Here is a 17,210-nt window from a genome sequence, read left to right on the forward strand (position 1 = left end):
TTTTTTTTTTTTTTACATCCTCCATTATATTTGATTTTTAAATCTGTTTACTTAATATTACGTTTCTATAAAGCAGATTTTTTTTTCTTCACCTTTTGTATTGGATCCCATTGGAATGTGCACGTGTCCCTAATATATTGGCCGGGGGTGAGTGTTTATTTCAAGCTCCTATGGAATTCTAATAAGCAAGTGGCTGTCCATGGTGCTGAATTGGCACTTTGTGTGTGTGTGTGTGTGTGTGTGTGTGCGTGTGTGCGTGTGTGTGTGTGTGTGTCTGTGTGTCTGTGTGTGCGTGTGAGCAGCCTACAGTAGCACAAAAGCGGGGTCAGTGGAGCGTTCGGTTATTATTAGCGAGGGAGCAGCTGGGCGGCCGTTAGCTTCGTGAGCAGACATGCAGACAAAGAGAGACACCGCAGGGAAAGTAGAGCAAAACACGGGGACCAGTTGGATAAAATGAAAAAGATTTATTTCCCACAGCTGTTAACTATCATCTTTCATGTATAGCCCAAAAAGTACAAAATAACCTCAAGTACATAAAAGTATTAGAAATCACATTGAAAACCAAGACACAGCGTGTTTAATATATAGATTCCAATATCGACTCGAGCAAATACTTTGACGTCATGTAACCTAGACACTTATTAGCAATGCCGAACATGAAAAGTTGCAAGCACAGATCCACTTAGTTTCCACATTTTTTGTGACTTTTTTTGCAAATATTTTCAGACACTTCACTTTGATTAACACCGATGCATGCGAGCGGAAAAGGGACAGTTAGGCGGGGTGGACAAAAATGGGACACAATGGGGCGAGTTCATTGGCCAAAAGACCAAGGCAGGGGCGTCAGAAGCGGGGGAAGGTCAGTCATTAGTTCAAAGTGGTTAGAGGAAAGGAACGAGACGGGGCCACTATGGAATCAATGGTGACATTGGAGCCTTGTAAACATGTATCCTTCAATTGTGTGTGCTTACTTTGAAGTGGGCGGGGCTTGAGGATACACAGTGTGCTCTTTGCAAGGTGTAAACAACTCACTGCTATGTGCTCTCGGGTGCTCCGCATTGGATGCGTTTTTGGATTTTAGACCAAGTTGTTGTGGAGCACGTTTACCTCGGGGTTGTCGTCGGTGTGGTTGGGGCTGCGGCTGTGGTCGTGGACCACAGAGTTTGGCCGGTTGTTCTCGTGTTTGGGGGAATGAGAGTTGAGGATGTTCATGGCGCCCTCTTCCTTGGCTGGAGGGGACTTGGCCGGGTCTTCCTGCTTCTGGGGGTCATCCTGTTGGGAAGTTTGCTTAGTTTTTAGCTCAACTTCAAACAATAAAGGGGAACTGTTAAGGAATAAAAATAAACAACTAGATATGATAAGATAATGTGGTAGCAAAAGTGTGCACACCCTCTCAAAAAGTGGGTATTCTATGTGGCAATGTTTAGAATTAACTAGTCAAACTCATATTAAATGTGAGTCAGCACACACCTGCCTCCATTAAATGTGCCTAAATAAAATTCTGATGTTCTAGTAGGCTTTTTATGCACAGGTCGTAGGTCAAAATAGCAGTGGATTAAAAAAAAAAGTTTATTTATTTTGGTCTCTTTTTTTTTTTTATCGAAAAAATTATTGATATTTGAACATGGGTGTGTAGGCTTTTTATATCCACAGTATTAACAATATTGTCACCCTCTTAAAATAAGTATTTTTTTTTTTTGCCTAAATCATCTCCTCGTGATGCATTGCAGTGCATTTTGTGTTTCCTGAAAAATCTGAAAAAATGACTTGGCCGATTATTTTAAGAAGGTGTCGATATACAATATGTTCAGAAATGTTTAATAAAAATGTTAACACACATACATAAGCTACATCTACACATGCTAATGAGATCCAAAAAAGGAAATCTGCATTTTTAATGTACGTACAGTATAGATTGTGTGATTTTTTTATTTTATTTTTTTTGTCATAAAGGTAGTGATTTAATTATTTTGTAGTGGTACAGTAGTATCTAGTAGTAGTATTTACTGGTATGGCCTTTTGGGTATTAATACGTTCGCTTTCAAGTATTAGCATGCTCCCAAAGACGTATTTATATGTTTTTGGTGTTGTTTTTTTATGCTAGAGCATACAGAAGGCTTTGATGCAGCCTCTGAACTGAAGAGAATGGTTGAAGCAATGGTAGTTAGTACAAAAATGGTGGCAGCAGAGTATAAGAGATCAACCAGGGCCATGTTGCAAAACGCTCTTTCCCCCAGAAACAAACAGATTTGTGAATAATGGGAAAACTTTGCTATATTCTAATGCTAATTGCTGCAAAATGGAAACCGATACAAATGTATGTATTTTTTTGGGGGGTAGGTTCCATGTTTTCTTCTGTGGACCTTGCAAAATCAGTCAAAATCCAGTAAAACAGCCAGGAGCGAAGGGGTTTGCTTCAGTGAAAATGGCTGGGAGTAAATGATTTAATGGTACATTTTTATTTATTTATTTTTAAGTATTTTCATTCATTTTAGCTACAAGAGGAGCAATGTGCGATTATGAAAACTGAGCATTATTTTGCGAAGAACTCATTGTGATGGTAGGAAGACGCCAACATTTAATTTACTATACTAACGTAAAACATAATCATCATTATCATCTTTAAAAGAGCTCAAAAGCTGACTGCCTAATCATGTTTGCACATTGAAACAAAAGAATCAAATCGGACCTGTGGCATTTCAACTAGTGCATTGCAGGCCGTGTGCCTGCGGGGGCTTTTTAGCCTCTCAACTTGACATTTCGAGCAACCGAGAACTTATCATTAACTGCTCTGAAATGCCAGCACGGCACTATTTGTTCCTATTACTTAGCCCAACCAATTATGCGTAATATATTTAGCATTCATTATATAAGCCTCAATAGGGTTCTTCTCTTTAAATGTAACCTACAAGGTTGTGCTCATTAACTCTAAGTTGTGCTTGTGTGACGAAAGCGAGTGGAAATTAGAGGCTTTGTACATCTGCATGCGTCGGCTCGTTCGGGTCGTTCATTGATCGCCATGTCACAGGCAGCTGAAGGTCACAGTCGCAGCAGGCGATAAGTGGGCCACCACCATCGATTGGTCGCGCAGGGCCGCGGGCCGGACGCTACTTTTTAAATGTCCTCTCCCATCACGCATGATCACAACCCAAAGATTTAAGCATCTGCTGATCAACGTGTCGTTACACGTAACTAAAGCACATTCAAATCAGGAAGTAAATACACAAGACACCCATAGACAGCTGTAATTGTATCCCACCAGGATATATTGGATTAATGGCTTTAATTAAATTGCATATTATTATGCACAGGCAGAAGCTTTATTTTCCGAACAGTGCTTGAGCCAAAAATGTCATCCGTATATTCAATATTATACAATTCCTTTGTTTTTGTTGCATACTGAAGACATTTGGTAGTAACTCATGACAGTCACAGTAGAATTAAATCTACAAGACCATTTTGTTTGGCAAATTACAGAAAAATTTGTCCTAATTAATCAGGAGACGTGTAATAAAGAGTGTCATAAAAATACAGTAGATCTAAATAGATGTATAAACTGTGTGAGCATAATTTATTATAATGAATGATTTCAACTAGTTGCTTGTTATCAAATATGCCCTTTAAAGTTGAATGATTCAAGCATTTACGTTGCATATCTGTGTTGGGTTTATTAAAAAAAAGTATTGTTTTATTAGGGGTGTCAAAATTAGTGTCTTTAACGCCACCATTTTTTTTTACACGCGATTACTTGGAAATCCTGTACTGGGGGAATTCCAGTCACAACCCAGCAGACATGTCAACTTCAAAATTTAGCAGTAGTAAATTTAATAATGCACATATTATAGTTATATTTTACAATTTTAAAAATGTGCAGAATTTCACAAGTTACTTTATGTTAAAGATTAGATAGTTCTTAATATGAAAAGAAAAATGTGCTGAGCTGTCACCAACATCTTACAAATGCAATTATGCCATCTAGTGGCAGAAAAATGACCTCAACACAAACCAATATCACACTCATTTTTTACAGCACAGTACATCTTTTTCATTTTAACAAAATGTTATGAATTATTCTGAAATTACTATATCAATGACTAAAAAATGCAGCCATATTTCTATTAGTTTAACATTCCCACCCCCCACTTTTATGTTATCAAGAATATGAAAACTTAGGAAAAATATTTTAATTGTACATTTTATTGTACATTTAGAACAGATATAAAATTTGCGATTAATCACGAGTTAACTATTGAAATCATGTGATTAATTATGATTAAAAATTGTAATCGCCTAACACCCCTAGTTTTTATATTAAACAAAAAAAACATTTTTATTGTACATTTAGAACAGATATAAAATTTGCGATTAATCACGAGTTAACTATTGAAGTCATGTGATTAATTATGATTAAAAATTTTAATCACCTGACACCCCTAGTTTTTATATATAAAAAAAAACAGTACAAAATGGCTGGCGAAAGTATAATATGTCATTATATTAGTATACTGCATGTCCGGTGGGATACATGTGGTGATCTATGACCATACATTTCTACTTTCCCGTTGATGCACACATTCCAATACAGAATGCATCTTGGAGGAGCAATACATGCGCAAGCCATAGCAGGGAATTTGGTCAAACACAAGAGCTCGGAAGCCGCAAAGGCGTTCAGGTAAAGCGGGCGAGGGAGGCACCTTGCAGTGTATTTGTGCTGAACAATCGATTGCAGGGAGCCTAGCAGCAGGGTGATTAATCATTCCACGATTCAGGGGAATATTAAAGTAGCTCGTTCCTCCCGCAACAACAAGATCGATGCAAGATATTGTTGTGGGCCGGAGGAGTGTCAAAATGTGGCATTTAATAGCTGGATAGGTCAAAGCGAAGCTTGGGGTGGGGGAGGGGGGAGCAGGATATTGCAACCAATGCGGATGTTCCGCTCCGCTTACCTGGTAGTGGTTATAAGAGTTTCTGGGTTTAAATTCCCAGGTAAAGGTGGTTGATGATGGCCTCTGAGGGAATCAGTGAGTGTAAAAAGCCATCAACATACATCCATACACAATATATACCTGTGTATATATACGTGTATATTTATGCATTCTAAGTAAGCTAGCTTGGATTAGCATGCGTATTTTGCCCGTAAAAGATATCAGCAAGCTGCCAAAGACGCACCAAGCAAGCACATAGGATCGATAGATATCGAGGTCAATAATGGAAAAGTGATGACAGCGGGAAAATAGTGAGGAATAAAAGGAGAAAGGGCGGAGAGTTAAACATGAGGAAAGGTGGGGGCATACCTGACAGATAATGTTGTCATAGTACGCCAGGTTGTGAGTGTGAGCTTGGGGCGCGGGCGTAGGGGAATCGCACAGTTTCCTTACGTTTGGCTGCGAGCCGTCGGCCGTGGTGGAAACGGAGAGGCCGTCCGTCTGTGGCTCCGTGCTCTGCGGACGGTACTTACTGAAGGGGAAAATCAGAGATGTCGCCAGTTATATCCACGTAGATTCGAACCTAGGACCTCTTCAATGTGAGACAGAACGATGAACACTTTAAGTTCTTTATTTTTAGTTAGTAAATATTAGTATCATTTAACACTGATTTGACACAAATAACGCACCTTCGATAATACTCAAAAATATACATCTCACAAAAGTGAGTACACCCCTCACATATCTGCAGATATGGAATTATATCTTTTCATGCTGTATAAATGACATTTTGACACAATGAAAAGAAATCAGTGTACAGCTTACATACCCGTAACCGTGAATTTATTGTTCCCTCAAAATAGCTCAAATTACAGCCATTAATGGCTAAACCCTTGGCAACAAAAGTGAGTACACCCCTAAGTGAAAATGTCCAAATTGAGCACAGTTGGTCATTTGATACTTTATATACATTTAAAATTTAATTTTATGCCTTAAAACAGATCGGTCTTATCGATATCTTTTTTTTTTTATTATATATATATGTTATCTTTTTTTTTTTAATCAAAATGGGTGCAGTAAAGTATATAATTGACCGTATACATTCATTTTTACTCTTTGCTTTTACTTTACAATTAATTGTATTTTAACGTTTGTACTTTGTTTTTTACTTTTACTTAAGTAAAGGAGATGACTCAGCATTTCTACTTTTAGCAGAGTATTTTTTTTTTTCTTTCGACTTAAATACAGTACGTGAGTACTTTTTAAACGGAGAGACAAAATCAATTGAGAATAGACTTTTGTTACAATTTCTGAAATAGTCTAAGTCAGGGGTGTCAAACTCGTTTAAATTCAGGGGCCACATTCACCCATATAATATTTCCTGTTTTTTTGGGGGCGGGGGGGGGGTCAAATAATTACAAGTACATTCTGAAAATATTTGAATTCATTACCTTATTGCAGAGTAAAATAATAATAATAATATATATTATATATATATATATATGTGTGTTTTAAAAAAGAGTAAAATCGTTGTATCAAATCCTGACTAAGCCCAATTTCAGAATGTCATTTAAGTACTTGTCAGTGCGCCCTCTAGTGGACACAATTCACAATAGCAATTTTGTGTTCCGTCCTCACGGGCCAGATTGGAACCCCTGGTGGGCCGGTTGTGGCCCGTGGGCCTTATGTTTGACAAACCTGGTCTAAGTTATCATAACGAAATAATAAAAAAATATTTTTGATTTTGAGTCATGGTACTGCAAAGGTTCAATCAATGCAACTGGACTCTTCCAGTTTGTTGCAAAAAAATTTTTTGCTTGTTTTTTACGAAAACATAGTAAACAAACCCACACCTGCGTTTGCGAAGCCGCTTGTTCTCGTTCTTGAGGCGGTGCAGCCTCTTGGCGAAGAACACCACGATCATGAAGAGGAGGAGGATGGCCGCGGAGGCCACGCCCACCACCACACTCATCACCTGGAACTCCGTGATGGCCCAGTCGCAACGCGTGCCTTTGTTCCAGATGTAGTCCTGCACATTGCACCTGGGATGCACAGTCGAAAACCCAATGAGGGAAGACGTTCATAATGTTGATACGGGAGTGTGCCTGCACGTGATTGGGCAGCAGTAGCTCGGACCCGTGAGTTGCTTAGTTTGGTTGAAGTGTGCAGCAACAGCGTCCGACATATTTTTAGCATGAGAAGAGGCTGATGCTGTCCTGAGGTCTGTCTGCCAAAGCTGGGATTCTCCCTGCAGCCGAACCCTTAATGAGCTCAAAGGATCAGTGTGTGTGTGTGTGTGTGTGTGCGTGCAACAGATTCAATGTGCAGTTGCAAACATGCTCACCAGCACATTATGCTGTGTTTTTTTTTTTTTCTGGTAGCAGCTCATTAGTTCTTCATGAGTCCGATCTTGTGATGCACTTGAATATAGTTGTTATGTCCTACTTTAAAAACAACAACATAATAGACATTGAAACAGTTAAAACATTGATCGTATTCTTACTTTTGCCACTGAATTGCATTCGTCAGTTAGGGTGCGGATATTGCATGTAGCGTAAATAAAACTCGTGATGGCAAAATTCGGAACGGCTTGCTTACTGGCACTTTGACACGTTTGCTTGTGTAATTTGGCATGCACTCCACGGCCCAACAATTTTCCAAAATTGCCTATAATACGTCCCCTTTAATGAATCTGTTTGTGAATAATGTCAAGGTTATTATAGTCAATGAAAACTAGTGAAATAACTAAAAAAATTAAAAAAAGAAAGAAGTCATTCATCAAATAGTATACAAATGAGAGTACTTAAAAAATAACTATTTAATATTTATAAAAATTTAACTAGGTATGATTATAGCAAAAAAAATGAAATTAATAAAAGTAAGCTTTTATGGTTGATTTTAAATGTATTTATTTCAATATACTGCACAGCCGTAGACATAAAGGAAGATCAAACAGTCATACGTAAATTGTAGGGATGGGCGAGTACCAATACCAGGTATCAGTATTGGGCCGGTTCCCGGCCTTATTTCTATGTATTGGTACTTGCGACGGCGATTCCAGTATCGGCCACCCTGTGGCCATTCTACGATCAGGGACTAGAAATTAGAATAGAAGACAGTCATTAATTTCATGTAATTTTCAAGAAAAATGCCACAGTATTTGAGATATAGAGGTCTGTTGTTGTTGTTTTTTTTTTAAAATACATTTTCTTTTCTTTTTTACTAGCACTAGTGGAATCGGTATTATTATCGGTGACTACGCAAGAGTTGAGTACTGTATTGGTATCAAACATCGCTACTTTATTGCCCTTTTTTCCCCATCCTGCACTCAACAATTACTCCATATATATATATATATATATATATATATATATATATATATATATACACACACACACACATATATATATATATATATATACACACACACACACATATATACATACACATACATATTAGGGGTGTGAATTGCGTAGTACCTGGCGATTCAATTCGTATCACGATTCGATTTGATACCGATTAATCTCGATGCGAATCTATAAATTGATTATTGCGATTATTATTTTTTTACTCAAATTTTGAAAAAACGAATCAGTCAACTTGTACATTACGCTTTAAGATTTGTATGAAAATGTATTTATCTGAAAATTTAGGCTTATAACTGAGCCACTGCATTTAACAAACAGGTCTGTTTCATGTTTGAACAGCACTGAAATCAAATAGTAAGGCTTTATGTTCCATTAATATAACATTCTTCCATACTTAATGTGTGAATCCTAACCCTAAGTAAGATGTTTTGTTGAAAATTCCCATTAAAAATTATGTTTAAAAATCGATTCGGCAGCATATCGAATCGATTCAAGATTTGCGCGCTGTAATATTGCGATATATTGCCAAATTGATTTTTTCTAACATTCCTAATATATATTTATATATAAATATATATATATATATATATATATATATAAACATTAAATAAAAAAATAACACTAAAACTAATGCTAACTAAACTAAAACGGGAAAAAAATAAGAAAAATTAACACAGTCTAAAATTAATCACAAATAACAGAATTTAACAAACAAAAATGAAAATGAAATAAAAACTAACTATAATGAAAACCCAAAACTTTTATGACCCTGGTGAGTGTTTGTTTGATTACTCAGCAGACACAACAAGATGAGCAAATCGTTCACCTCATGCAAGACGAGCACAGATGGTGCCATTTAAACAGCATTGAATGACCGTGTGTGTTTTGTTCCTTGCTCGCACCGTCGTCACCTGAGTGATACGCTTTGTGTCCGTGTCAGTGACAGCCTAGTGTATATATGCACGCACACACTTGATCTCCTGTCTTCAAAATGCATGCTTATCCTTTTTTGGTGACCCTGCTGATCTTCATGACACATTAATCCAGCCTTCTGTCACTATAAATATGACCTAATGGCGTCCTCAATCTTTTCTTTTGTTTTAGTGACTAGCCATATTGGAAATCCTCCCCCGGACTAGAAATTAAATTTAGGGAAGAGTCAACAATCCACCCCGATTTAGCCTAATGCTACATGTGTGCCATGTTGCACAGTTGTTGTTATCCATTTACCAAATATGGCCCAAAAAGGATGACTACGTAAAGATGAGCTTACTCCGTGGGAGCCGTGTAGCATTATGTCACCATAAGATTTTTTTTTTTTTCAACAATAACGACCATATTGGTCGTTTTACCGTGCACCAAAATATAACCGTATTGTAGTTAAACGAGCTTTATCGGCCATGTTGTATCAGCCATGTTAAATAGCGAAAAAGAGTCATGGGAATCGAACTCGGGTCATCTGGTCAGAAGACAAACGTTGATCTTACTGAGCGGGCCGGTAATGATCTTAGTGGTTTTTTTTGTTTTTTACTGTTCACAAGTATGTCAATTCGCCGTCACGGACTAATGGTTGGGGTTAGGATGACGTTTCACTTCACTTTCCTTTCTTTTCTTTGGTCCTTCCTCGGGTCTCCTGACGGCCTCACGACTCTGGCTGGAAGTGTTCGGTTTAGGTGAACGGTATGGGATTTTTTAATAGGTTTTAGGTGAACTAATGAATACACACACACTCACATACAAATTCTCACCCACATACAAAAAAAAAAAAAAAAGAGAGAGAGGAATGATGATGACATGTCAAATCGGTAAAATTACCGAATGAACAATACTGAGCTCTCCAGAAAAAGGAAAAATAAAGGATGACGTTTCAGGTTCCGGACCGGGTTTGAATCTTGCTTTTGGATTTTTGCGCTATTTAACATGGCCGATAGAGGTCGCTACACTTGGTCGTGATTTGGAACCTTTTCAAAACGACTTATGTGGTCGTATTCATTAAAGAACTGTCTCTTTTTTTATTTTACACACTAATGAGTGAAAATAATTATTTGTACATACATTTAAGTAAGCCTGTTTTGTTAAAAATGGATTGCTGCAATGCTTTGGTGCAAAGTGAACTAGTCAGCCGCGGAAATGACACAGCGACAATATGCAAATATGTGTTTGTGTTTTCTTACCTGCAGAAAGCTCCCACTCCTGCCACCACGGTGCACACGCCTTCATTGAAGCAGAAATTGGGTTCGACGTCACACTGAGATACACACATCCCGGGTCCCGAGCGCACGAAGCCCAGCCGGCACCCGTCGCTCCCCATGGCGCCGCCCAAGGTCAAGTCCTCATCATTGTCGGGTTCCGGCTGGGGCTGGGCAGGTAAGGCGGGCTTGTTCTCCACAGCGGGTTTCACAGTGACGGGACGTGCAGGGGCGCCGGCCAAGAGGGGGTTCTCATCCTCCATGTCGGCCGGGGGAGAAGGGGAGGGCTCGGGCTCTTGGGTGGGCGCGGATGCCGAGAGATCGTCGTCAGGGGACAGGTAGTCGTAAAAGTCCGACAGCGTCCAAGCTGTGGGGCTGCTTCCTTTTTGCTTCTGGGGTTTTGGAAGTTTAGCGCCGTCGTGATCGATATCAGACGGCATCAACTCCGGCGCCGGACTGTGGAACTCCACGGTGATGATGTCATCAGACAAGGGGTTCCCGGGCTGATCCGGCCCCGCTCCTCCAGCAGTGAGCTCCTCCCCGACGGGATCCGGGTCTAGATGGACGTGTTTATGGGAGCGGTGATGTTTGGAAAAAGTGGGGATCCCTGCTTCGATCAGGTGGTCTCTCTCTGCTGAGTCGTCGCTTAGCACCATCCTGGTATTCGAGGCTTCCCGGTTGATGGACGACTGGTTACGGTGATGATGACGCCTGGCCATCGAATGCCTCCCTGTCGATTCGAACCGAAAGACAAATGAGGTAGTTCTTTATGAAAGCGATCAGGCTCGAATAAATGCATAAGCAAATACATTTTTAAAAATTCATCTTTGACGTCTATAGCCGTCTTTGGCAGTGAATGTGTGTAGTCCACAAGGCTCTATCCTCTACCACCTTTGTTTTTTAATATTGTGTGAGAAGCAAGTATGTAAAATGCATTTGGCAAACCGTGATGACACAAGATCCACCAAGTATGTCGAAGTCTGTCTATTGAGGGCTCTGTAAGTGACTTTTAAAATATTGTACTGGAGCATGAAATAAGCTCAGTTTGTTTGTACCTGTTAGCGCTCCGTGATTGACTGGCAAGCAGTCTAGAGTGAAGTCTGCTTTTTGCCTGAAGTCAGCCGAAGTCTATCTATCCATTTTTCCATGTTATCAATTTGTCCTGAAAATCAACCAGGTTTGCCTCAAGACTTCCCCAGGCTAAGTGTCTGTCAGGAATCCGCATACAAATTCCTGTATGATTTTTTATATATTTTTTTAAATCACATTAATACAAACTCGGTCTATTCCAAAATGATGAGAAAACAGATCGTGGACCGCGCCAACAAATCCGTGCAGTTTGAAAGGTTCAAAGGTCAAGCGATTTACTGTAAATGACAGCCAAACACGAGTTCAAGACTGCAGTGTAATCAAAGTGTGACGACGCAGGATTAGACACACTGAATGACTGACTAATGTGCTCTGGTGACTGAACGAGGATTACATAGATTAGGATTTAGAACCATAGGTTAGAGGCCGCTTGTTTGGGTACGCACACAAAAAAATAAAACATCCACAGGGGTACAGAGACATGTAAATAGATGCTTATTAGCTTATTATATGGTGTATGAGAAATGTGCATGAGTGTAGACTGAATTGCATTAAACCTTTTTTATTGTATTTTTAAAAAAAAAAAATTAATGCTACATTTGTCTCGAAGAAGTTATGGTAATATTTGGCTGGCCAACGCCAACCAAGCAACAGGAATATTTAGCCGGGAAGCGTTAGCCGGCTAATGGAGTGCTAGTATCAAACGATGAGGGAGTTTTGTAACTCGGACGCCAGAGCTGAGAGACCAGCTAGCATAGTGCTAGCTAGGAGGAAGCTAGTAGCAACGGAGAGGAACAGACATCATTTGTTCTGCTGTTGAGTTGGGTTGGGTTAAAGTAAGGTATTTTAAACTAAAAAGGTTAACCTGCTGGTATGTGCTACTACGATATGTTGAAATGAGAGAAGTGAATATGGCTTTGTAAACATCAAGATAAAAAGTTATATTACTGCACTCCATTCATCATTTTGATCAAGTTTGATTTTTCATTTGTTGGACTATGATGTGTTTTTCAGCTCAAGTACATTGCGTAACTCATTGGAACTGATTCTGTCATTCAGTTGCTAATGCTAATTGGAATTTTGATTTTTAATCCTTGTCCATGCTTACCCGTTAACAAAATTAAACTTTCACAGCCAGCGAGTTGGGTGGAACTAGTGTTAGATTGCGATAATGTTCCCGGTTGATTGAATTTCAAGGAGACACTTCTACACAATCTCCCGCACATTACGGGCCAAACTCAATTGAGCACTTGGCTGGACATCCGTCTGTCCGTCCGTCTGTCCGTCTATCCGCGTCCATTGAGATTGCAGCTCATTGTCAGGCACACCATTCAGCGCCGATGTTAAGTCCAAACCGAATGTGCCCGAAGGCACGAAACCTTAGCGGTGGCCGAGGAAGCATGAGAGTCGCACACACACACACACACACACACACACACACACACACACACACACACACACACACACATCTACACGCGCACACACACACAGAGCGCAGTTGCCATGGTGAGATGCAAAGAGGTGGCAGGTTGAAAGGAGGAGAGAAGCGAGGGTGCAGTCGCGGAAACAGAGAATCCAGTGTTTGCTGCTGCTGCTCTTGTTTTTTAATCAATCAGCCAGACTCACTCTAAGTGATGCCTGCCAACTTCAGCTCTGGAGAGAGAGGAGGAAAAAAAAAAAAAAAAAAAAGCAAGGTAGAGTCAAAGTCTTTGAGAGACACCGAAACTGATGACGATTGACTCAAACTATTTCTTTTGAAGATGGTATTTGCCAATCTGGTCTGCGTTGGGGCTCAAACGTCGCATCCTGTTTAGCAGCTGGCAGTCGTGGCCGTTCGCAAGCGCTAAATGGAACATGGACAGATTACAAGAGCAAGAGGAGCAAATTGAATGCACAAGTCGCCGCTGCTTCACAAATGGATTCCTTCCTTTGAAATGGCGTGGTTTGTGCCTTTAACTGCCACTCCGATTCACCGTCTCTTGTCACCATGGTAACAAGTTTGACTAGAGGTGGCTGTCCTCTTGTACACTCCCAGACGCCATCGCTAATAGCCAGGAGGGCGCAATGTCAGAAGGTTGAGAGTTTTTGTGGCGGAGGATCCAAGTGCAAGACAGCAAGGAGTCTATTTATTTATTTATTATTATTATTATTATTAAAAAAAAAAAATTAAGACCTTAAAGTCTAAATACGCATAACATACACAGACACAGACTGACAAAGAGCTGATTGGTAGACACAAGGGACCGGGATGACGAGAACAGGTGTGTGTGTGTGTGTGTGTGGGTGGGGGGGGGGGGGTGTTGAGACAAGATGTAACAAAATGGACACAGGGAAAACGTAACAAAAATACAGATCATGACACATAGTGGCAATTAATGGACGTTATCCTTTCTGAACAGCGCAATAGTGTCAATAGACTTGTGGAATTGATTGTCGATAGAAGCAACTAAGCAAAATGGAGCATAACCAATAGAGGTGCCTCATTCCTAACACACTTTCCTGAAAATAATCTGGCATGATTATATAGTTGTTTTTAAAGAGGAAGTCAACCGTAAACATTTCTTGACAATAATATGAGGGTTAGGGTTATGAATATTACATTTGTGGGTTATAAAGCCAAACCTAGACTTTTTATCCATCTGAGGGGGCGGCCATTTTGCCACTTGCTGTCGACTGAAGATGACATCACAGTCGCGCAGGGCTCAGGCAAAGACCAATCACAGCTCACTTGTTTTCTTAAGCTGAACTGTGATTGGTTGATACCTGAGCCCTGAGCAACTGTGATGTCATCTTCAGTCGACAGCAAGTGGCAAAATGGCCGCCCCCTCAGATGGATAAAAAGTCTAGGTTTGGCTTTATAACCCACAAATGTAATATTCATCAAAATACCTTATTTAGACTAGTGGGGCTGCAAAGAACATATTGTTGTCAAGAATTGTTTTTTTTTTTTTTGGGGTTGATTTGAATTCAATTCTTGATATTTAATGCCCCTATTCTCAAATCAATTATTATTATTTTTAATGGTATTTTGGCATTTGGCTCATCTGAGCTAGTTTAGGAGCAAGTGGTTAACACATCTGACATAAATTCTGGGTTCAGAGCACAGCTTGCATGAGATTTCTCTAGCTACTTTCAATTCCGAATGAGCAGTAGTATGTAAATATTTTTTTTATACATGCTTTTATCGCTAATAGACTCAATTATTGCAACCGTCTTCCAGTCAGCCGTAGAATACATTTTAAAATGATGCTACTGGTCTATAAATGACAGAACGACTTTGGCCCTGAATACATTAAAGAAATGCTGATGGAATATAAACCCAGCGGGGCTCTGTGCTCAGCAGACTCGGGTCAATTAGTGGAAGCCAGAGTTCAAAGCAAACATGGTGCATCAGCACTTAGCTGTTATGCTGCATGCAAATGGGATAACGGAAGTTACCTACCCGTCTAGCAGAACAGCATTTAAATGTTCCGCCCTGTCACTATATGTCAATAACGTGGATAGAAGAATTCCGATTTTTGGACCATTTAAGTGAAATGTGATCATTTCTCACGTATAAACCACAGCGCACTAGTTTTGAAATCACTGATGCTGTCTACCTAATTGACTAGTTTTAATAGCAATAATTTGTGTCAGCCATGGGAGATGCTCGCTGCTATTTTTGTGACACTTCACATGCTTTGCGGGGACACAAAGGCAGATGGGACCCCGCAGTGCGAATTCACGCACACACGAGAAACACAAGATGGTAGTCTGGATTGTTGCCACCATTAAAGATGACTTTGTATGCAAGTGTGTAAAATTGGCGAAAGCGGACTGGCTGGCTCTTTGTTTTAAAATACTGAAGTTAGCGTGACACTAATATGACCTAAATGTTTATTGTTTCCATTAGCTCTAAAATAAGTAACTCTTTTACTCGTTTTAATGTCATTTTCAGCTGCCACTTCTCATCTTCCCCGAATGCCCGTTGTAGCATGAACATATATGACACCGCACGCATTATGTGTGTTTATTGGTCATGATGCTGCAGGGTTAACATTCAAGTGAGAAAAAAAAAGGGTGGGGGGTAGGGATGCTCGTGCACGTGAACCCCTGCGACCCTCGACGTGCACGAGCCGCCTGTTGCTGGGCAGCGGCTGCAAGCTAATTTTCTCCCCCCCCCCCCCCCCCCCCCTCTCCGATTAACACTTTCATTCCCATTACTACGCCCCCCTCCGTGTCTCAAGAGATGCAAATGAGACGGGTCGGTTACCTCCATGAAAATCTGCAGGAATTGGAATCGCGCTACTAATTGGCCTTGCCCACATGTGCACAATGTCTGCATGTGGATGACGTCATAACGAACGCTAAAAATCAACATGCCATCATTTTGTTTTTAAAATCATGACAACCTGTTACATTAATTTATTTTGTGCCCCCAAAAAATCTCACCACACTTGTCAATTGCGCTAAATGAAGTCATTTCTCATCCATTACGAGCAAACTTACCCCTTTCCCACCCAACCCAAGACATGCTGCAGGTGCAACGTAATTCACGCAAGAGTGCTTGCATGCATGCCACACACACACACTCACGCACACTCACACTCGCCTGGGTGTGACACGTTTTCGTGCATTTCTGCGGTGGCCCTTACCGTGAGCGGACAGCGGGATTAGAACCATGGAGATGGCGAGAAGGACCTGCCAGGTCCACACGCGGCTGTCACCGTCGCTGCGCGCCATGCCGGCCGTAGACGACACGCAGGCTTCTTCCTCTGACGATCCGATGCTCAACTCCGCTCTGATCCTTGTCTTCAGATAGTGCGCGGCAATACACTGGCGTCATTCAACAGCTTTGGTTCGGGTCCATCGCGTGCGTGCCGAGTGGCCGGTCCACTTTTCCGTACGCACCTTTGGCGCCCCACCAACGCGTCTTTATAGTGAATACTGGCTGCAGTGTAGTAGTAGTAGTAAATGCGCGCGCCTGCGGATGGACGGAGTCTCTGCGGAATGGTGTTTAATGAGCCGGGTGCGTTCGGAGACGAGAGAGCCGGCAGTCCTCCGCCTCCGTGCGTGTCAAAGTGGCTGCGCGTGCACGACGTGCAGAGAATTGGTCCGTCGGACTCAGTCAGCGCGGTCTGCGAGATGCAAAAGCTTGCGCGCGGGGGTAATCCTCTTACTGTTTTATTGTGCGAAAGGCACCAGACAATAGCATCTGCTCTTGAATTACCTCGTAGGGACTTTGAAGTAGGGACCGGGGGAAGGCAGTGCCCAACTGCTCCCAGCAGATGGCGCTGTGGTTTTGAGATTTTTTTTGTAGTAGCATTGAAATGTATATTTGTATAAAAATACAAAAAAACTTAAATAAGTTCAGATATGTCGTCAATAAGCATTGGCTCCACCCCACATTTTTTTTTTTAAATATACTTAAAATGTATCATTAAAAACAGAAACCAATAGGCTATATCGTCAATTCTGCTCCATTTGTTGACTTCCAATTTCCCAAGCCTCATTTTGTCATTGGAAATAATGTTAATTCGCTGGTTCTAGGCTTCAACTGTGGCCATCAAAACCGTTACAAGAATACAGATTTTGTTTTTAAATTAACATTAAAAATAAACATTACAACATTGTAACAATTTTACATTCTGATACCTATA

The 17,210-nt window shown here is 40.5% G+C and overlaps 2 protein-coding genes across 5 annotated transcripts in view; one reads left to right on the plus strand and one right to left on the minus strand.

Moving 5' to 3' along the window:
* The window catches only part of mrpl3 (mitochondrial ribosomal protein L3), a 53,043-nt gene that overhangs the window by 28,824 nt on the left and 7,009 nt on the right, over positions 1-17,210 (plus strand). The window contains exon 11 of the transcript XR_013288964.1: positions 10,474-10,660. The gene's annotated coding sequence lies outside the window, so the exon portion shown is untranslated. The remainder of the gene's footprint in view (positions 1-10,473; positions 10,661-17,210) is intronic.
* LOC144037539 (chondroitin sulfate proteoglycan 5-like) lies at positions 450-16,793 on the minus strand. Of its 4 annotated transcripts, none has more exons than XM_077549097.1 (6): positions 16,206-16,793; positions 10,468-11,212; positions 6,779-6,967; positions 5,379-5,457; positions 4,947-5,009; positions 450-1,272 (listed from the first exon to the last, which is right to left on the minus strand). In XM_077549097.1, the coding sequence occupies exons 1-6, from the start codon at positions 16,291-16,293 to the stop codon at positions 1,078-1,080; spliced, it is 1,359 nt and encodes a 452-aa protein (XP_077405223.1). In that variant the 5' UTR covers positions 16,294-16,793; the 3' UTR covers positions 450-1,077. The 4 variants fall into 4 exon arrangements, with proteins under 4 accessions (XP_077405223.1, XP_077405221.1, XP_077405224.1 ...); XM_077549095.1 differs by having other exon boundaries at positions 5,295-5,457; XM_077549098.1 differs by lacking the exon at positions 4,947-5,009.

The sequence above is a fragment of the Vanacampus margaritifer genome, chromosome 17 (genome assembly GCF_051991255.1).
Source record: "Vanacampus margaritifer isolate UIUO_Vmar chromosome 17, RoL_Vmar_1.0, whole genome shotgun sequence".
Classification (NCBI taxonomy): domain Eukaryota; kingdom Metazoa; phylum Chordata; class Actinopteri; order Syngnathiformes; family Syngnathidae; genus Vanacampus; species Vanacampus margaritifer.

Excerpts from the sequence above, each read along its gene's own strand:
- LOC144037539 (XM_077549095.1), bottom strand. The coding sequence starts at position 16,293 with ATGGCGCGCAGCGACGGTGACAGCCGCGTGTGGACCTGGCAGGTCCTT. Across the intron at positions 11,213-16,205 it reads AATCCCGCTGTCCGCTCACG|GGAGGCATTCGATGGCCAGG; the intron begins GTAAGGGCCACC and ends TCGAATCGACAG. Across the intron at positions 5,010-5,294 it reads ATGACAACATTATCTGTCAG|AGGCCATCATCAACCACCTT; the intron begins GTATGCCCCCAC and ends TGATTCCCTCAG.